The sequence below is a fragment of the Nyctereutes procyonoides genome, unplaced genomic scaffold (genome assembly GCF_905146905.1).
Source record: "Nyctereutes procyonoides isolate TBG_1078 unplaced genomic scaffold, NYPRO_anot_genome, whole genome shotgun sequence".
Lineage (NCBI taxonomy): Eukaryota > Metazoa > Chordata > Mammalia > Carnivora > Canidae > Nyctereutes > Nyctereutes procyonoides.
The window spans coordinates 58059686-58080697 of record NW_026575140.1 but is presented as its reverse complement, the minus strand read 5'-3'; the positions used below and the strand labels follow the sequence as shown (position 1 = coordinate 58080697).

The 21012-nt window shown below is 54.3% G+C and overlaps 1 protein-coding gene across 1 annotated transcript; it reads left to right on the top strand.

Moving 5' to 3' along the window:
- The first annotated feature begins 3027 nt into the window (after positions 1 to 3027).
- SCIMP (SLP adaptor and CSK interacting membrane protein) lies at positions 3028 to 20732 on the top strand. Its single transcript, XM_055306269.1, has 5 exons — positions 3028 to 3130; positions 12202 to 12325; positions 14083 to 14146; positions 15651 to 15724; positions 17614 to 20732. The coding sequence occupies exons 1-5, from the start codon at positions 3110 to 3112 to the stop codon at positions 17766 to 17768; spliced, it is 438 nt and encodes a 145-aa protein (XP_055162244.1). The 5' UTR covers positions 3028 to 3109; the 3' UTR covers positions 17769 to 20732.
- The last annotated feature ends 280 nt before the right edge of the window (positions 20733 to 21012 follow it).

The following is a 21012-nucleotide window of genomic DNA, read 5'->3' as shown; positions in this document are numbered from 1 at the left end:
CACACAGCTGCCTGTCACCTCCAGCTTGCCTTTCAGGCTGGGCAAGAGCACCCCCACCCCCGCCTCTGAGAAGTCCACCTGGGCACCCCGGCCCATCGGGCAAAGCCCTGGCAGGTCATCCAATCACTTCACGGGACAGACAATAATTCTAGGCCCCTGAAAAAACACCAAAATGGGAACTGTTGCGTTTGGTTTTGTTGTGTTTTTTTTATTCCTTCCAACTTACCGTGATTTGATACTTCGAACCACAGGTGACAGAGCAACGCACCGCATGGGAAGTGGCTCAGTGTGAGGCAAGAAGCAAGGATACAACAGGAGAGCATCCTCCCTGTCTCTGGGACCCGCAGCCTGCTGGGTGGGAAGGGATCTCAGTCCAGACTGTGCCGCATTGAGCGAGCGCCTTCCCCCACGTCCGGTTCCCCGCTGCCCCCTGAGCGGAGCTGGGACCTGCACCCTTCAGAGGTCACGCCCGCTCAGAGGGAGCGCCCGCCCGGCTTCCAGCGCTGGGTTAGGGAGCCTCCCTCCCCCGCCCCCCGCCCCCCACCTCGTCAGCAATTTGGAGACTAGAAGGAGCGAATCCCGGCCCTGGGAGCGTCGTTTCTGCCCCGGGGGCCCCACGCAGCCCTTCCTTCAATTGCTGAAGCAGCACGAGAGCAGCCCCTCGTTCTGCGCGGGACCGGGACGCCGTGTGCCACCTGGATGCTACGAGGACACGGAACCCTGGGCAGGGGGACTAGACTGCAGTCCCCCCCCGGTGCCCCTCCAGTCTGACGTCTCGGGTTCTGCGGCGTCCGAGGCCAAGGTCTCGGGTGTCCAGCATCCCCGCTCCCCCGCCCCCCCAGAGGGCCGGGCCTGGGCAGGTGGAACCCTGGGAGGCAGGCACCGCACGCGGCCGGCAGAGGGCGCCCCCTTCCTCGCCGAGCCCCGCGGCCTCCGCTCCCCCAGCCCCGCCTCTCCGCCGCCGCCGCCCTCCCCGCCCCAGGCCCGAGGAGGAGTGTGGGCAGCAGGAAAAGCCGCAGGTCCGCCGCGCAGGGCTGGGGCCCAGCGTTCCTCTCCGGCCTCCTGCTGCCTCCAAACACTCCAGCGGGTCTGCCCTGCTCCCGCCACTGCGTGACCTCCTGCCTACACACCGCCAAGGCCCAGGCCAGATGCCTCTGCGGGAGCTGTCAGCCCCGCCACGCCTGTGCTCCCACGGGGCCAGCACTCCTTGCTTTCAACAGGAATAACCGGTGTCCTTCTGTCCTGCAAAAACTGGGCTCCACGGCCACCGGCCAGACTGCGACTTGCCGGGCTCCGAGCTCGGACTTGTGAGTGCGCGGGCACCCAGTGACGGGCGTTGAACCCGGCCTGCGTCCGGTCATGCCCTCGCCGACCTCCCACGCGGGAGAGGCTTCCCTGAGGGCAGATGCCGGGTCTCAACCTCCCCCGGGGCTCCCGCCCCTTGCCGGGACCAAGTGCGTCATTTCTCTCCGTGGATGGCTTGGCTTCCTTTCTTGGTGGGCACACACCTGGGTGCCCTGTCCCCCCAGGCCAGCTGACTGTCACAGCACAGCCTCCACGGCCTAGTCCTAGGGACACCTTAGCATCACCAGGGAGCTCACTTCCCAAAAGCAAGGAAACTGAGGCTCAGGCAGGGGAGGGATGTACCCGGATCTCTGTGGGTAACTGCATGTAGGATCCTGACCCCTTGGACCCTCTCCAACGCCCCCTCCCCGGGGGCCGCAGCCTGTTGTGCTGGGTTCCCCTTGGCAGGCAGCAGGTATGCTGAGAATGCTGTCACCTAGCTGGGGCCAGCCCCAAGCGCTGCTGAAACCACATGGGATGCAGACCCAGAAGTCAGGCCTGGGTAGCACAGGCTGAGCTATTCCCATGGAAGCATGTGTTTACTTCTCCAACGATCACTTTAAATTCGCTTTTAGGGAGTGTTTGGAGCAGCTCAACGCTGGCTCGATCTGAAGAAAGAGCACAGGTTCTGCATGCTCATGGGCACACAGGGGCTTGGAGTCCTTCCCTGGCCCAGGAGCTGACTCCAGCTGTAACCCCCCGCTCAGGTGTGCTCGCCTGTACCATGGAGGTGATCACCCCCCAGGCCAGGGGAGATGCGGCCAGGCAGGGCACAGAAGGCGCTGCCACGGTGGGCGCAGTGCCTGCAGGTGCTGGGAGTTAGCGGCTGTAACCCCTGATGCAAACATGCTGCCCCCCCCCCCCCCCGCCGGGTGCAGGCCCAGCCTGCCACTGGCTCGAGATGGGCCACAGTGGCGCTGTCTGCATCGTGGAAATTTGCAAAGCCGGTCAGATCAGGAATCCTGTTTCCTGCAAGCCGGTGGGTAAGCATTTACCAGAAAGCCCAGGGCAGCATCATTACCCCTGAGACTCAAAATAACCTCTGTCCCCGGGGCAGAGGTGGTACACACCCATGTGGCTATTTTTACTGCCAGGCTGTTCCCTGAAGTCAGAACGGTCAATTCGACAAGACAAAACGATAAAACGACAAAATGGTTCACGGACGCCCCACCCTGGCCACCATGGTCTGCAGCCCCAGGGCGATGCTGGCGACTCTCTACCCCGTTTGGTGGAGACCCAGTCCTGCCAGAATGGCCGGGGCGGGGGGGGGGCGAGTGGATGGCTGGCCCAGTAGCCCCTAGGTGCCCAGGTTTCCTCCAGCGGCTCCCACAGGGATGCCCTGTCCCACCTGAGCCCGTGTCGTGCCCGGGTCTCTGGGTGGGAGCCAGCGTCCTCACTCTTTGGGAGCCCTATGGGGGCTGCTGCAGCCAAGGATGCCCACACAGGCTCATCTCAGGGACCCCACAGCACCCCGTCCACGCCGGTGATCCTGCCCCCCACCCCTGGATGGCTGTCTGCCGGGCCTCGTGGAAGGAGGGTCTGGGTCCTAAGAGCCTGGGGAGGCAGCTCCCCTGGAACAAGGACGGGCTGCTGTGCAGGCGCCTGGGCCTCCCCCCACCGGAGGGCTGAGCAGGAAGGGGAAGTGTGGTCTGGCTGGGCTCACTGCTCCGGGGTGGGCGGGAGGCCTGTGGGCGAGGAAGGTGTCCTGCCAGCTGCGCCGGAGCCACCACACTCGGGCCCCTGCCATACCCTCAGCTGCTCACGGATGGACACCCTTGCTACCCAGGTAAGCATCCGGGCCCGAGCCACCCGAGGGGTCACCCGTGGGTTGTAGCCCAATCTCTGGGTGGCCTTGGCGAGTCCACTCTGCCACCCACCAGCTGGGTGACCTCAGAATCACTGCACCCCTCTGGACCTCCATTCCCCAGCGTGTGTTGGGGGGATGAAGAAATCTGCGTCTCGGGTTGAAATGACACAATGACGGGCAGCGAGCTGTGTTACCTGTAGAGGGGTGGTTCGCCCTCTCTGGACTCTGATAGTGAGAGGACCCCGATGGGTGTGCACTGGGGGTAAGGGGGCGAGGCAGTGACAGTGCAAACTTTGGGCTGCGTCGTGGGGCCCGTGGAAAACACCCTAGGGGCCACACGCTATGGCGCCATCATGCGTGTGCATCTGCTGCATGGGGACTGGTAAGACATCCCGTGCTCCCACGGCCCTGGGGTCTAGCTATGCTGGGCTGGCCTCAGATCCCCGTCAGCCATCTGCTGCCACCCCGGGGGGAAATCACCGCAGAGGGGGCCTGGCTCCAGCCTGATGTTTCCAGTTCCACTTTGTCGCTCATCACTGGTCCCGAGGGCCACTGCCTTTCCTGGCCCCTCCGCCAGACCAAGCGTGCCAGCGTGTGAACCTCCCGGGGAGCTCTGGAGGTGGGACTCCCCGTGCCTGGTAAGGACAAGACCTGGCGGCTTCTCAGTATTTCTTAGGATCAATGAACATGAAAACTTCAGACAAACAAGGGGAAGGGATGAGCCCACATTCCACAACCTCGCAACAAACAACATAGAGTTTGGGTTTTTGCCTCCTGGTTTTTCGGCAGAGAGCGTAGCTATTTTGAGAAGGTAGCACTGTCTTGTTTTGATTAAACAAGTTCTAGAGGGGACCTACGGGCCTCAGCGGCTGTCACCAGGCATCCTCAGTGCCCCCCACCCTCGGATGATACAAGCACCGTGGCCAGAGAGCCACCCAGGGACAGGGCTCCCGGCACCAAAGCCAAACAAGAAAGGCCAGCAACAGTGGGAGACAATTTGACGGGACCCGAGGAAGGATTTATGGGTTGCAGAAATCCCGGGATAACTCAGTAGGAAGCTTGAGTCATCCGTAATTCCAAAAGATTCTGAGGAGGACATAGCCAACGCCGTGGAAACACCACAAAGGCCACCTGCTCAGGAGGGGCAAGCAGAGGCTCTTTTAAGATGTGATACCTGGAGTCTTGAAACCGTGTTGGGTTCATGCTTCATAGCGAGGCTGGCGGCAGAGCTAGAGAGGGGGATCGATCGTACTCCCGCACAGTGGAAGGTCTGCGTCCTGGGCTTTCTCCCCACAGGCCCTAGCCGCGCACCCAGGTGTCAAGGGGAGACATGGCACCGCATGGGCACGGGCCCTGCTCTGCTCCCTCAGGGTCTGGGGTTCCTGGAAGGTCACTGGGTTTCTTCTCATCTTCCTGCCACCCGATTGCTGCATGCGATCCACTGAGTGGCTCTTGCGCAACTCCCCCCATCGCCCAGTCCCACGCGACAGGTGGGATGGCTCCCTGCCTCTGTGTGTGCTCAAGTCAACACGGTTCTGCATCCAACTTTTACTTCCTTTGGATTCCTTCTCAGGCTGTTATCTCTAGAAACGATATTACGGGATCAGAGGCAATGACCTCTGTGTGTGATTACTCTTTGCTTCCCCGTCCCCCTGGCAAAAAAAAAAAAAAAAAAAAAAAAAAAAATTAAGTCTGTTTATTTATTTAAGCAATCTCCACAACCGGACACGGGGTGGGGCTCAAACTCACAACCCCCTTCTCAAAATCAAGAGTCGCATGCTGCACCAACTGAGCCAGCCAGTTGGTCCCAAGAATCTGAATGTGAGCAGAGGCACAAGAGAGAATAATTTCAATTGGAAAAATTAAAAGAGATAAAAAGCTGAAATTAATTTTAATAATACATTTAACTTAACTCAATATATCCGAAGTTATCCTTCCCGCATATAGGCCATATAAACATTTATTAATGAGCTTTTTTTTCCCGTTCTTCTCTCTGCACGAAGACTTAGAGACATAGCAGGTGCTGCCCCAGGCAGGGCAGGCCTCATTCAAGGGGATTTGTGTCCCAGGCCACGAAGCCCTAACGCAGAGGGCAGGTGAGGAGCGGGACCCCATCTTCCTTCCTCCCATGGAGGCTTTGTTGGAGGCCTCTTGCAACTCCCACTAGGACACCCCAACACACCTGCATTCTCTCTGAAAATTTTGGGCCTCGCAGCTGTCTCAAATCATTAATTTCTCTCAAGGGGAAAAAAAGCCAGCTGTTTCAATACCCAGGACTTGATCATTAGTGGCTCTGGAAAGAAACAGAGGGCCTCATGCTCCCTACTTTTTTTAACACACTCAGCTAGATGAGGCAGGAAAATGCTGCTGGGAAGACATGTCAGAAAGAAGGTTCATGAACTGTTTCACGTATGCCAGTGTTTATGAGTGTGTAGCCATCTGCCTACACTATACAACTTGGTTGTGTAGGGGTTTTTTGGCGTGCTTTATTTATTTATTTTTTTAAGATTTCTTATTTATTTATTCATGAGAGACACAGAGAAAGAGGCAGAGACACAGGCAGAGGGAGAAGCAGGCTCCCTGCAGGAAGCCTGATGCGGGACTCGATCCCAGGACCTTGGGGTCATGCCCTGGGCCGAAGGCAGATGCTAAAACTCTGAGCCACCCAGAGATCCCTGGTGTGTGTGTGTGTGTGTGTGTGTGTGTGTGTGTGTGTGTGTGTGTGTGTGTTTAAAGCAAGTGCTAAATAAACCCAGTCTCTGGAATTCCCGGTAAGGGGACAGTGTGACTTCTGTCACTGACTCCCCAGAAATGCCTTTTGGGGAAGTGAGAGCCAGGGCTGGGGCTGGGTCGGTGACTGTGCTCAGCCACCCACTGGCCCTGAGGCCACTCAGACTTGCAACATGCTCGCTGGGAGGGTGAGCATGTTGCTGGAGTGGAGGAGGAGAGACCTTTGGGAGGCTGGAGCTCCATCCCCAGGTTCCACAGGGCCTCTGTTTCCCTGCCGGCTGTTCAGTGCTTATAGCCGCCGCTGAGATGGTAGGTGGACAGCCAGGTGACAGGCCGGGCTGGGTCACTCTGGAATCAGGGTGCAGACTGTAGATCTAAACTGCCTGCCTGCCTGTATCCTCAGAGGGGAAGTCCAGCCACAGGTCAGGGGAGAGGCCTGTGGGTCATTCATTTGCATAATCCTAAATCCCTCTGGATTACTTACTGGATCCAGGTGAGGTCTGGGCTCTGCAGATAGCAGTAGAGAGCAGCCCTGCCCAGTGGAGCTGACTGGTCCGCATGGGTGACAGTGAACCAGTGAACCACAGGACGGACAGCAAGCCCCTAGGGCAGGGGCAGGGGCAGGGCAGGGTCAGAGAGTGTGGGCCCAGCTGGAGGAGGAACGCTTCCCTCCCAGCAGTGACAACTTGGGGTCTGCCTCCCACTCTGCCCGCCTAGCACCCGCCAACCTGGCTCCTACTTCAGAGAGAACAGGGGTGTTGGCTCTCCCTGCTTTCCACCCCCTGGGCCCCAGCATGCCCCTCTCCATCCTCCTTCCCTTCGGGCTGGGAAGAGGTCTCTCTTCTCTGTATTGCCTTCCTGTCTCCTGTCCCAACACCTTCATGGTTTAGAAGCACCTTGAAGCCCCTCGTATTCTCAGTGAACCATCTTTCCTCTGCCTTCACTTCCAACCGCTTTCACCTCTTGGGTCTCCATCACTCTGATGGTGGAGCCCCCATCAGGATCTCATCAGCCACAGAGGTCATGGGGTGCGTGAGATCCCAAGTCTGTCCTGAGGGCCGGATGAGCACTGAGAACCCCTGACCAGGGCTGGGCCTCTAGCAGGAGGATGAGCTACATAAGACAGTCTTTGCTCCTATGTCACATTCACTTATATCCTCTGGGGACTCTGGATACGATCCTAGGATGCTCCCCGCACTGGCCAACACCCTAGGGAATCCAAGGAAGCAGTCCTATCCCCTGAGGAGCCGAGAAGTCATTCGCACCCTAGTACTGATCAGGTTTTCTTCCTCAGAGTCTGGCACTCACCGGCAAATGAGTTTGAACGGACAGGAAGCAGGGGGCGGGGGTGGGTGGGGAGCATGGGACTTTTGCAGCAACTTGATGACACAATTTCAGGCATTGTGACAAGCAAACAGGAGAGGTGTTTGGTTCGAGGAGTCTTTTGGAGGGGCTTGCACTCCACCATGCCAGTGCTACGACTGCCCCTGACTGTGGGGTTGGAGGAGGCAGGGCAGGGTGTGCAGACAAGCCTCCCCTGGGCTCACCCGCCCCAGCTGTGGGCTCTGCTCCCTGGCCGGACACGTTCCTCCCTGGAACTGTGCTCATTAAAAGGACTAATTGCTGGGCAGCCCCAGCGGTGCAGCAGTTTGGTGCCGCCTGTAGCCTGGGGTGTGATCCTGGAGACCTGGGATTGAGTCCCACGTCGGGCTTCCTGTATGGAGCCTGCTTCTCCCTCTGCCTGTGTCTCTGCCCCCCACCCCCTCTCTCTCTATGAATAAATAAAATCTTTTAAAAAAATAAAAATAAAAGGACTAATTGCCGAGTCCCACCCTGGACCCACAGATAAGAACTGGGAAGGGGCCTGGGACCCTGGCATCTGCATTTTCATGCATCTCCCAAAGCCCCCCGTTCGGCAGTCACACATGAAAGCTCCACTGCTTTCAGGGAGACCTGGGGTGGGGGGTTGGCTTCTGAATTTTCCACTTGCTAGCTCTGCGACCCTGGGCCACTGACTCAGACCTAAGCCTCTGCTGTCTTCTCTGTAAATGGGCTTATAACCAGAAGCCGCTGTTGTGAGACAGAGCGTGCAGAGCACTTCTGGCCTGGGCTACGTCAGCACGCAGAGCGTGTTGCTTTTCTGAGACGCATTTTCATACTGCGGTTCTTGCTGTAGGGAACGAGACGTGGCCCACGACTGAGGCCCTGCTGGAATTGGAAGCCCTCGGGTGAGGGTTCTGCTTTCAGTTCTGTTGTGAAAAGAAAAGCATGCACCAGCTTGGTGTCCACCCCGCAGCCTAAGAGAAGCATGAACTCTGGTCCAATGGCACTGACCTGGAATCTTGGGTCAGTCAACTCCCAGCTGCGCTGCCTCTAGCAAATTGCTTCACCTCCTGGCGCCCCATTTCTACTGCGGGTGACAACAGCACCTCCATCGGGGAGGTTGTAATAGGAATTCAGAGACAAAGCGCACGTCACTCAGGGAGAATTTTATGAAAACAAACAAACAGCCACCTGGGTGGCTCAGCAGTTGAACATCTGCCTTTGGCTCAGGGCATGATCCCGGGGTCTTAGGATCGAGTCTTGCATTGGGTTCCCTGCGAGGAGACTGCTTCTCCCTCTGCCTGTGTCTCTGCCTCTCTCTCTATGCTTCTTGTAAATAAATAAATAAAATCTTAAAAAAAAAAAAAAAAAAGACAAACAAAACCACGGTGGCCAGGCCCCACCCCAGATCAGTTAGAGAGTTGGATGTAGAGCAGACAAGCAGCGGTCTTTCAGGCTCACTGAGTGATTCCAAGGTTCGGGCCGGGTGAGGGTTGGGAACCTCAATATCCTTTCAGTTTTTGCCCAGTGCCTGATACGTGCATCCAAGCTCCTCGACAACTAAAATCTGAGGGGCGCTCCCATGGTGCCTCTTCCCTTCCTTCCTCCAGGTGTGGTGTCCACCAGATGCTCCCCCAGGTGATGTCACCTGAGGTCCGGCCTGCAGCTCCTGATCTCCTCCCAGCAGCAGGGACCCTGGGTCTGCACACCTGTGCGCTTGGCCCCTCTTCCTTTGCTGTGCTCTGGGACTGCTGACCAGGGCCCACGATGATGATTCCTCTTCTGGTCTATACAGGGCCAAGGGTATCCCCCAGGGCCCTGCCTCACCTATGAGCCCCAGTCCTGCCTCAAGAACCTCCTCAGACTCTTGACAACAAAGATATTCCCTCCCGTGGGGCAGAGACATCTCCCAGAAATAGAGACCCATGTCTGACCCCAAGCCTCATGACAGGTCCCTACTGCTTCCTGATGAGGTCAGTGACCTTGGGCCCCAGGCCATGGACGTCTGTCAAAGATAGCAGAGCCCCTCCTCACTTTTCCTCCCTTTTCTTCCTGACTTTCTATTTTATTTTATTTATTTATTTATGACAGTCACAGAGAGAGAGAGAGAGGCAGAGACACAGGCAGAGGGAGAAGCAGGCTCCATGCACTGGGAGCCTGACGTGGGATTCGATCCCGGGTCTCCAGGATCGCGCCCCGGGCCAAAGACCGGCGCTAAACCACTGCGCCACCCAGGGATCCCTCTTCCTGACTTTCTAGTGGCAAAACACAAGCATGAGCCCATGGAAGCGCTTGTGCGGGCGTCTCATCCTGAGGTGAGAACCCGAGGTGGTCTGTGGGGTGACCCTACACGGCCCCAGCCTGTGATGGTGTCAGACCACAGCCAAGGGGGAAGTGATGGCGCAGGTGGAATTGAGGTGGCTGCTCAGCAGCCGGGGAGACAAGATCATCCTGGGTGGTCTGGGCAGGAGACAGAGTCCAAAGAGGAAGAGGAAGCAGACATGGCTACGGAGGGACTGCCAGGGACATGCCGCCCAGCTGGTTCCGGGCATAAGGAAGGGGCCATGGCCCAGGAACACAAGTGGTCTCTCGAAGCCAAACAGAACAGGGAGATGAATAATAAATAAATAAAATATTTTAAAAATAGTTTCTTTTGATTACTAAGCCGACTGAGTTCAGTTGGTAAAATTTGGCAATGCTCATTTTATTTTTTTAAGAAAAAAATAAAGAAAAAATAATAAAAAAAAAAAATAAAAGAGGGACAGAGGGAGAGGGAGGAACAGATCCCCCTGCTGATCTTGGAGCCCCATTCAGGGCTCGATCCCAGGACCTCGGGAAAATGACCCGAGCTGAAGGCAGATCCTTAACCAACTGAGTCACCCAGGCTTCCTTATGTGGCATTTCCTTAAGTCCAGTGCCCTGTGACCTCCCTGGACCCGGCAAAACCAAATTTCATGGGGCCCTCCTGAAAGCCAAGTTCCCAGTCTCCATGCTTCTCCTTTTTCCCCTCTGTTCTTCTTCCTCTATTGTTTTCATTGGCACATCCTGAAAAGGTGATTTACGATAAAACCTCTGCTCAGTGCCTGCCTGATGGTCAGGCTACCTGGTTAGCTGACAGTTCACCCCGTTAAGACTAAATCCCCAGCACACCCACAACGACCATGGATAAAAGGCAAAAGCATAATGCTTATTGAAAAGTTGAGCAAAAAATCTGCAGAACGATGCACGTACAAGACCACTAGTTACACACAATTGGTATGGCCAAAAGACGTTCTATTTGGTCAAGCCAAACCTTCACTAAAACAAACAAACAAAGTTTGGAACTGAAAACCCAAATTACAGTAGAAACAACATCAAACATCATAAATGAAGACACGATGCCGGTAATATAAACAGGTACTTAGAGAGTGAGCCAAGTCAGAAGTCTTTGTAGGAATCAGAGCCTTAGCTTACTTTACCCCCGTTTCCCTGACTGGGTCTCCGTTTATTTTATTTTTTTAAAAGATTTTATTTATTTATTTATTTATTTATTTATTTATTTATTTATTTTTATGTATGATAATCACAGTGAGAGAGAGAGAGAGGCAGAGACACAGGCAGAGGGAGAAGCAGGCTCCATGCACCGGGAGCCCGACGTGGGACTCGATCCTGGGTCTCCAGGATCACGCCCTGGGCCGAAGGCAGGCGCTAAACCACCGAACTACCCAGGGATCCCAAGATTTTATTTATTTATTCATGAAAGACACAGCGGGGAGAGAAAGAGAGAGAGAGAAAGAGAGAGAGGCAGAGACAGGCAGAGGGAGAAGCAGGCTCCATGCAGGGAGCCTGACATGGGACTCGATCCCGGGACTCCGGGATCACGCCCTGGGCCGAAGGCAGGCGCTAAACCACCGAACTACCCAGGGATCCCCTGGGTCCCCGTTTATATTGCTAATATTATTCAGAAGCATGAATTGGAAGTGGCTCTGTATGAACATGCATGAGTTTCCATTTAGGTAATACCAGGGATATGCCAGGCCTCAAGGATCTTTTTTTTTTCAAGATTGTATTTATTTATTCATGAGAGACACACAGGGAGAGGCAGAGACCTAAGCAGAGGGAGAAGCAACCTCCCTGGGGGGAGCCCGATGTAGGACTCGATCCCAGGACCCCGGGGTCATGCCTTGAGCCGAAGGCAGATGTTCAACCACTGACCCACCCAGGTGATCCAAGGATGATTTTTTTTATTTATTTATTTTTAATTTTTATTTTATTTTATTTTTTTAATTTTAATATCCAAATAGAGTGCTCACGCCCTGGATTAGGGGTGCCCCGTCCCTCCCCCGAGAGCTCCCTGCATTCCTATTCCTAGGAATCCCACCTGCAGGCTGCTCCCCACTGGCAGGGGCCTCACGGCTGCTGTTTTACCCACACATACATTACCCCTGGTTGGAAAACCACCACCCACATGTCATTACTCCCCGGGCTCCGTTCCTACAAACTTTTATTGTGCAATTTTACTGCAGATTTGATGGTGACAAAAGATTACAGCACAATATGACAGGGGGCAACAGCTTCAGACTGAACATTAGTCATCACTATCCTATGAGAGCGTTGGTCATCTTCCACCGCGGGGACCTTCCAACAATCCTCAAACCTTCTGCTCTCTTGTTTCCTTTTCTTATCTTTTTTCCCTCTTTTTCAGCCCAGCTTTACTGAGATATGATTGACTTCTAACATTGTGTGGGTTTAACATGTAGAGCGTCGCTGGCCGGCACCGCTGCCATGTTGTAGAGGAGGACACACCGATGCTCAGAGGGGCTTCAGGACCCTGTCTGAGGTCTCCCAGCTGCGCAGGGGGAGGGTTTGCCCCAGCCAGCGCCTGCCCAGCCCCTAAGCAGAGGTAGCCCCTCCACATGGTAGACAACAGCCCCTCCACATGGTAGACAACAGCCCCCCACCCCTCCCTGCCAGATGCTCTTGCTCCTGCATCATCCCTCTGTCTCCATTCTCCTCAGGGTCTCACTGCGATGGATTGGTGGAGGGACAATTTCTGGATCATCTTAGCTGTGGCCATCATTGTCGTCTCCACGGGCCTGGGCCTTATCCTGTACTGTGCCTGCAGGCAGCTGCTTAGACAGGGTAATGGTGGTATCCCCTGGGGCAGGTGGAGGGAGCAGATCTGGGGTCATATCCTTGTGCATCAGGGATAAGATGATTTGTTCTGGGCCTGTATCGGCTGAATTTTGGGTAAGCATCATGTGCTCTGGGTTTGAGTCCTAGCCCTCCCACTAGCTTACATCTCTGAGCCTTGGTGTCCCCATCTGCACAGCAAAGGGAGGGAGGGTAGCTCCTGTCCAGGAACTCCGCAGGCCCCCGCAGGGTTTGGGTAAGGGCAGAATCTGTTTCAAGGCACAGGATGCTCCAGCGCTTTCTCTCTCTGGTGTGGCTGCCGGTCTTACCTCCAGGACTTAGGAGATAGCTCAGACCCAAGGAATGTCAAAGGTTGTCTCAATTCCAAGCCCATCAAGTTGTACACATGTTAAATACATGGGAATATATACAGCTTTTTTGCAAGCCCATCATTCCTCAACAAAGTGAGTTTGTTTTTTTTTAATCATTTATTTATTTATTTATTTATTTATTTATTTATTTATTTATTTATTATTTATAAGAGACACAGAGAGAGTGGCAGAGACACAGGCAGAGGGAGAAGCAGGCTCCCTCTCGGGGAGCCTGATGCGGGACTCAATCCCAGGACCCCGGGATCACACCTTGAGCCGAAGGCAGACGCTCAATCCCTGAGCCACCCAGGGGCCCCCAAAGCAGGTTTTTTACAAAAAGACTGTCTTAATGCATGAAAAATGAGCTTAGTCCGTGACCAACACGTTGGCCACCCCAGTTGCCTTCTCTAAAGTCATACTCTGAATTTTCCAGAGTGCAAGCTGCCTTGGCCAGAGGTTGTTGGCATCCTCAGAATATAAACGAGCAGCTTCCTGAAGGCCCTACATGAACTTTAGAGGACCTACGCACAGGTTTCCACTTTGCTGTTCACGTCCCGAAACATGAAATCCTTGACTTGATTTGATGGTGTGTTTTCTTGAGACCCTACCCCTCTGTTGACCTGCAGAGGGTAAAGACAGTGAGAGGGGTGGCCAGCTCCCCTGGGGGGTCAGCCTGGACAGGGACCCCTCACTGCCCTGGGCCTGCCCTGAAAGGTTAGAGCCACACAAGGAGTGAGACCCTGTCATCCTCCTCAACCTCTTTTTGTAGATAAGCCAGTTAAGGTTCAGAGAGAAGCCAAGCCTCGATGAGGCCACAGGAGTTGGGGGCAGAGTGGGGACCAGAACTTGTATCCACCAGGCTGAACATTAGTCCCTTCACCCCTTGGCAGGAATTGGTTTTTTAAAGACAAAGCATATTCTGGGTCCTCTGGTCCTCTGTCCACCTGCCTTCTTAAACTGTTTCCTTTTTAGATACGGATGAAAGCATGACCCTAAAACAAAAACCTTACCCCATTCTCTTTTATCTCAACCCACTGTTCTTCACATGTATGTTATAATTAGCAGTAACGTGTAGGTCCAGCACACCACAGTTTATGAACGGCTTTTCTCATTCTTTCTTTCATTTCCCCCCCAACCACACTCTGGGTTGCTCATTCCACCACTATTTCTGGGCACTGAGGAAGCAAGCAGGGTCCACCCTCGTGAATTAGCCAAAGGCCGGGAGACTTAAAGTCAGTCTCCATCCCTTACCTGCTCCGTGTCCCCACAGTGGTTCTTCCCAACTCCACCCCAAAACACCCTGAACACACTCAGTGTCTGAGGGCCTCTGAACTCTAAAGTCACATCTTCTGCTAATTCCTCCCAAATGAAATATGCTTATTGGATTCATCTTAGGCAAGAAGTGGGAAATTGCCAAGCCCTTGGAAGAAAAGCGAAGAGATGATGAGAAGATGTATGAGTAAGTCAGGGGAACTGGTTGGTCTTTTCCATCTAGAGAGCCCCGCGCTCACACCCGCCCCTGCACCTGCACTTCTCCGCGGGATGCCCTTGACGCCTACTGCGCCTGAGCAGCCAGTGAGCAGTCACATGTGCCAAGTCCCCCTGCACCAAGGGGAAAAGGATTCGGGCTTTTGGGGCCTTGGGGCACCGTCTGGGGCTCCGCTCTCCATGTCGTCCTGGGCTCGTCTCATTTCGTAGAGGTCACAGGTCAAGCTCTGTGCGCTGGGCCCACCACTTAGGGTTAGGCCTACCCTCCTGTCCTTTTCAAAATTTTATTTTTAAGTCATCTCTACCCCCAAAGTGGGGCTGGAACTCACACCCCTCCTAGGTCAAGAGTTGCAGGCTTGCTCTACTGACTGAGCCAGCCTGGTGTCCCCACCCTCCTTTTCTTTAGATGGATCACAAGTGTAGTCTGTTTAAGGCTGGGTGCTTAAGGAAAATAGGTCCCTTGTTCTACTTCTGTATTTTGTGATATATTTGGGGCTTTTATGATTGCTATGCATTGGGCATAAACCCAGGTTCACCTTTAGGGTTGATGACTCTCTCGAGAAGGACTCACAGGACCCAGAAAAGCTACTGTAGTCACACTTACGGGTTATTGTAGTAAAAGGGCACAGAGTAAACTCCTCAAAGTGGAAAGTGTGTAGGGTAGAGCCCAGGAGAAATCAGGGGCAAGCTTCCAGGAGTCCTCTCCCAGTGTGATCTCACGGAGCAGGCTTTCTCCCAACGTGGGTGTGTGGCACCATGTGCAAAGCACGGCCAGCCAGATAGGCTCACGGAGCGTTGGTTCCAGCTGTAGAGTGGATAATTCACCATAGCCTCCAAAAGGGCTGGAGATGGAGTGTATACTATCCAGTGCCGCTTGGCTTCTTTGGTGAGCTGTGTTTTCTGAGTGTCATTGCGTGTGGTTGTAGGCAGCCCACCCTCGCTCCTATAGTCTTCCACGGTGGGAGTGCACCATGACGAATTTATCCACTCTGTGGCCAGTGCACACCTTAGCGGTGTGCAGTGTGGGGCTGTTGTGCATGGTGCTGGGATGGATATTCGGGCACACGTCTTCTGGCGAGCACACGCAAGCCTTTCAGCAGAGTGGGCCCGCGGGCGTGGACTGTGGTCACGCAGGTGGGCTGCGGTCACACACTGTGTGCACAGGTGGCTTCAGGAACTCTTGTGTTTCTGCAAATCAAAGCGCACCTGGTGCTTATTACCTCCCCTGCCTGAAGCTGCCTGGGAAGGCATGCTCCATGCTAAGTCCAGCTGGTCCCCGGGGACAGAGGCATCAGCTTCTTTACAAATGGTATACAAAACCTAGAAAAGGCGATGCCTCCTGCTTTCAGGGACCAGGGTCTGAATGTTCAGCGCTGTCCTTCTTCTTCTCATGCTGACCACCAGCATGGTCAGAACCACACCCTGATATCTCTCTCTCTCTCTCTCTCTCTCTCTCTCTCTCTCTCTCTCTCCAGGAATGTTCACAATGAACCGCTGGTTCAGTTGCCCCCTCTGCCACCCAGAGGTCTGCTTTTTCCAGAACACACATGTAAGTATCTGTCTCTGATCGCAGTTTCCTTCGGGGTAACAAATGTATCTGAATATCTCAGCTCAGGCTGCCCAGGTGATTTAAGCAATAGGAATTTTCTCGTGGTCCTGGAGGCTAGAAGTCCAAGACTGAGGTGCCAGCCAGTGTGGCTGGGGATGCTGGGGTGGGTAGGGAGAGAGGGAGGGAGGGAGAGAGACAGTGAGTGAGCTGGTGTTTCTTTTTATAAGGAGACGAAGCCTATGAGATCAGGGCCCCACCCTTGTGACGTCATTTAGCCTTCATTACCTCCATAGAGGTCCCGTCTCTGACACAGCCTCACTGGGGGCTGAGGACTTCAACATATGAATGTTGTAGGGATGCAAAACTCAGTCCAGAACCCTGGAATCTGCAGATGGTAGCATCCTTTTGGAAGGGACAGACAGGTCGGAAGGGGGGCGGGGTAAGCAGCAACGCTCCCAGCTGTCGCTGTGTAAATTCAAACCCCTGCTTGGAGCATGAGTCAAAAGGAACGTGGGGGTGTCACTGGGCCTCCTGCACTGGCCGCTGGAAAAACTCCACCTGGTCCCCTTGACTGGAATGTTCTTCTCTAAGCTACTTACATAGGGGCCTCACTTCATCCTTCACAAGTCAGCTCAAATGTCGGCATCTCGTGGCGCCTAGAGGGGCTGAGTCAGTTAGGTATCCAACTCTTGGTTTCGGCTTGGGTCACGATCTCAGGGTCCTGGGATCGAGTCCTACGTCTCCTGCTCCCTCTGCCTCTTCTCCTCCCCCTGTTCTCTCTTTCTCAAATAAATAGATAAAATATATATTTTTAAAATGTCAGCACCTCAAAGAGGCCACTACCGCCCACCCTCTGTAAAGCGAAGGCCATTATCCAAAATTGTCTCATTTCATTATTACTCAGTTGTTTACGACCCGTGGAACACAAAGCCCTGGGAAAACAGGAGCCTTTCTTATCTTGCTCACCATGCCTTAGCCACCGCTGAGAGCAGTGCCTGGAGCTTAAGAACTCATAAGAACATATTGCTCGCACAGATAAATCCTAATATGAGCCCACATTCATTGAGCAGCCCTGTGCGAGGCACCTTACGGACACCATCTCATGCCATGTGCTCAACAACATTATGAGGCAGGTTTGTGGTTATTCCCCTTTGGCAGATGAGGACATGGAGAAACAGAGATGTTCAGTGACTCACCCGGGGCCACACAGCATGTGACAGCTCGGGCCTGGGTAGGAACCAGGGGTCTGACTGCAGTGCCCTGCGGGAAATGAAGGGTGGTCCTCTCTCAGGCTCTCATGAGGAAGACGAGATTGTGGTAGAGCTGCTCTGGTCCCATCTGAGGAGAGCTGGCTGTCTTGCTTTCCTTCCCCGTGGCCACTTGGGTGCTTGTGCTACATACCTGTTCCCTAATTCCACGTTCTGCAAACACCACCATCCCCTTTCCTTCTGAACAGAGATCTGTGCCTAAGTAATTACGGGAAATTCTGGAAAACACTGTAAGTCACTGTGAGGGATGTGCCAGAGAGGAAATGTGGTTTGCATCACTTCCCCATGAGAATGAGGCTCCCACACAACTCTACTCATCTGGGTACTAGCTCAGGTCGGCGTGTTGTCTACACTTCTGTTTCATGGTTCCCATGTCATGTGTGTAGTGTGCAGGCAGAGGGACCCGGGAGCCAGGGTGTCTGACCCACATCTGCCTTTCACTCACTTGCGGGATCCCGAGGCTGGGTCATGTCTGCTCATCTACAACTCCCACAGATGGGGTCGGGTCCACCAGGGAGTGGGAAGGTCACCTGGACCCATGGAAATCACGCTGAGTCACTTAGTCAAAACCGCGTAAACACACAGTAGCTTTGCCTCTAAGGATTTATTTGCATGTTCTAGTCCCACAGGAACCCCCAAGTCAGCCGTCGAGCACATACTCACTGGTCAACAAAGTGAAAAACAAGAAGACGGTTTCCATCCCGAGCTACATTGAGCCTCTGGACGACTACGATGATGTTGAAATCCCCGCCAATATGGAAAAGCAGCGCTTCTGAGACAACCGTTCCTTCTTTTTTGACAAGCCCAAGGGGGTTCACCTGGCTTTTTAAACCAATCGAGAATGAGTGAACTGCCATAGGTCATGGGATCCTGAAAGCCGGTGCTCACATGGTGGAGCTCCTTTAAAATCAACACCTCCTGAAGCTCAGAGCATCGGCATCCAGCAGAACCCGCGCTGAGGATCTGCCCTACAGACCTGGAGGGCTCAGGCCTTGAACTCCTGTCCACTGGTTCCCTCAGGAGGACCTCTGGGGCCTGTGGCTCTCTGACCCCCTGAACCCATGAGAAATACTCCTCCCCCTTCCTCTCTCTTGTTTGGTTTTAAGTGATGCTACATTTTGGTGTCTGACTCCAGAGCCTTCAGGCTCCCACCCCCACCTTGGCCCCCCCGGGTCCTGCCCACCTCCTTGCAGCTTCTGCAAGAGTGAGTATGGCTCTTGCTTCATGTGAACCAGCCCCCCAACATGTACCCCAAACCCCAGTGCCTCCCCATGACCTTGGCCAGATGGACCTCAGAGATTCAGGTTCTCACCCATCTTTTCTTGTGCTTCCCACTTGTATCGTAACAATCAACGGGGACAGATGTGATCTTGGGGGGCCAAAGCACTCATGTTACATGCAGCTGTGTCATTTTGCACTATGTGTGGGGTGAGGGGGTACAGGAAAGGCAGGTTTCCCCAGGGAAAAACCATGGGGAAGAGGAAAGAAAGGGACAGTGAATGGGCAGATACATATGTGAGTCCCTTGGGTGACCTTCTGTGCAAACAGCAGCAAGGTCACCGCCCTGTCCTGCTGCGGAGTGCCTGTATCCTCTGGAACCCCATCAGTCCCCTAGCGCTGGCTGGCAGGGTCCCCGGGCTTGACGCGTCCTCAGTGGACCCGAGGCGCTGATGGCCAAGCCTTCCCCGGGGAACCCGGCACCGAGCAGGCTCGCGGGGAGAGCACTGAGGGCCTCGGGAAGGTGAGGAGGGCCCCCTGGGGCTGAGCCCCTCCTCAGAGACAGACATGTGTGCCTGCCGCTGCCAGCTGCTGGGATGGCCTCGCCGCTGCCTGCTGCCCTACCAGGGGGGACGGACAGTGGACACATGCGCTTCCTCTCACCTATATCCCAGGACGTGTGGATGTCCTGCCGCCCGGGGTCACCACCGCCTTGCTGTGGGGCATGGCCCTGTGGCCCCTGAACTCATGAGCCAGAGAGGACTCCCTCCCCAAGTTACAGGGGAAAGATTAATATGCCAAAGGACAGAAGAGTTTGGTCCGCGTGCTCTCCCTCTTACAGATGTTTGGCAAACCATCCACGTCTACGACGGGAGTTAAAAGCAAATACCAGGGACAGGTTACCTCCTACCTCCTCCCTCCTCCCTGGTGTCTGGGATGGCACCATCTCCTGTACTCCTGCCGCACCACCCCCCAGGCCATACCCAGATGGCTGCTCTTCCGCGGGCTCTTCCCAGTCTGTGCCCCAACCCTGCTAGAAGAAGGAGCAATGGGGCCACCTCTGTGGGCTCAGGGTCCCTCTGCTCATGACTCCAGCTATGCCTCATCCTGAGTCCCAGACCTGCTGCCCCAGGAACCCTCCCCCTCAAGTTCAACATATCCTGAAAGGAACCAGAGCCCACCCCCAATCCCAGACTCCTTCTGCTGTGCTACCTTCTCAATCCCTGGAGTCAGAATCTGGTCCAGGGTGTGGGGTCCTCTGCTCGGGGGTCCTCCAGCAGCCCTGCAGGCAGTCTCCTGCCCCTGGCATCTCAGCCTCCGGTCCCCTTTCTACACAGCAGCCAGTGGTTTTCCCAAGGGGACATCTGACCACCCCATTCCCTTGCCTAAAGCTCTTCTTCACCCATTGCCCTCAGAAGAACTCCGAACTCCTTCATATAGGTTATGAGATTTGTCAAGATTGGGTCCCCAGGTGTCTCCTGCAACCTTCTCCTCCCCACCCCCTTGCAACTTCCAAATTTTTGGCTCCAGTCATTTGAGATGACCTGGTCTGTAGTCCCTCTTGCCCCTATTGTTATGCGCAGCAACCTCCCACCTATCTAGAATGTTCTTCCCACCCTCTCATCCCATCTCTGCTTAGAGCCTTTCCTCTGAGGTGCTCTTCCCATAACATTAGCACCCTAGGATGATCTACTTACCCGTCCTTCTCCCCTACTACATTGACAGCAACGTGGGGACGGTGTTCTCTCCATCCATCCATCCATAGCACACTTCCCAGACACTTCATGGATACTCAATAAACACGGCAAATGAATGATCAATTGAATGAATGTATGAACTTGGCCTTTTGGGAGCACATCTCCCTCTGTATTACAATGGCCTGATCACTTCCCCACCCTTCTTTCTAATCCAGGGCTCCTCTGGGGTGGAACTTGGCTGGCTCACTGCCCCATCACTAGCACGGACTCTGGCACGTGGTGGGGCCCTTAGTAAACATTTATCAGATGTTGAACATTGGCCAGAAAAAACCTACCAATCAGTTTGATCAAAGCAAACAAGCAGTTTCTCTCTGAGCCTGTATGATTTAGGGGAGATGTTATACTGGGTACCTGTAATAAAGCCTTTTTTTTTTTTTAACCAGTTTGGTTAAAAAAAAGAAAGTTGTTGCCAGTTTGGTTGATAGCATTATCAAGATTTGACGGGGCCTTTTTGTGGATTCTAGCCCCCTAGGGGCCCCCAGGCCCAAACTCACCAATAAATAAAGGTAGAAATAAGACGGTTCCCATTCTGAGCATATGGAATCTAGAGGTGACCATGATGATGGCAAAATCCCCACAAATATGGAAGACCGCCATTTTAAAACACCCCTGTTCTGTCATCTTAACTCTTTTGGAACAGGTGGTTCACTCATATCACAAATAAGTGGGGGTAGTCCCGGTGTTGCAGCGGTTTAGCGCCGCCTGCAGCCCAGGGCGTGATCCTGGAGACCCTGGATCGAGTCCCGCGTTCGGCTCTCTGCATGGAGCCTGCTTCTCCCTCTGCCTGTGTCTCTGCCTCTCTCTCTCTGTCTCTATGAGTAAATAAATAAAATCTTTAAAAAAAAAAAAACAAATAAGTGGGCTATAGTTTTCTTTAAAACAGTTAAGTCAGGGATCCCTGGGTGGCTCAGTGGTTTAGCGCCTGCCTTCAGCCCAGGGCGTAATCCTGGAGTCCCGGGATCGAGTCCCACATCGGACTCCCCCACATGGAACCTGCTTCTCCCTCTGCCTGTGTCTCTGCCTCTCTCTCTCCGTGTCTCTCATG

Excerpts from the sequence above, each read along its gene's own strand:
- SCIMP (XM_055306269.1), top strand. The coding sequence starts at position 3,110 with ATGGACACCCTTGCTACCCAG. Across the intron at positions 14,147-15,650 it reads GATGATGAGAAGATGTATGA|GAATGTTCACAATGAACCGC; the intron begins GTAAGTCAGGGG and ends CTCTCTCTCCAG. Across the intron at positions 15,725-17,613 it reads GCTTTTTCCAGAACACACAT|TCCCACAGGAACCCCCAAGT; the intron begins GTAAGTATCTGT and ends TGCATGTTCTAG.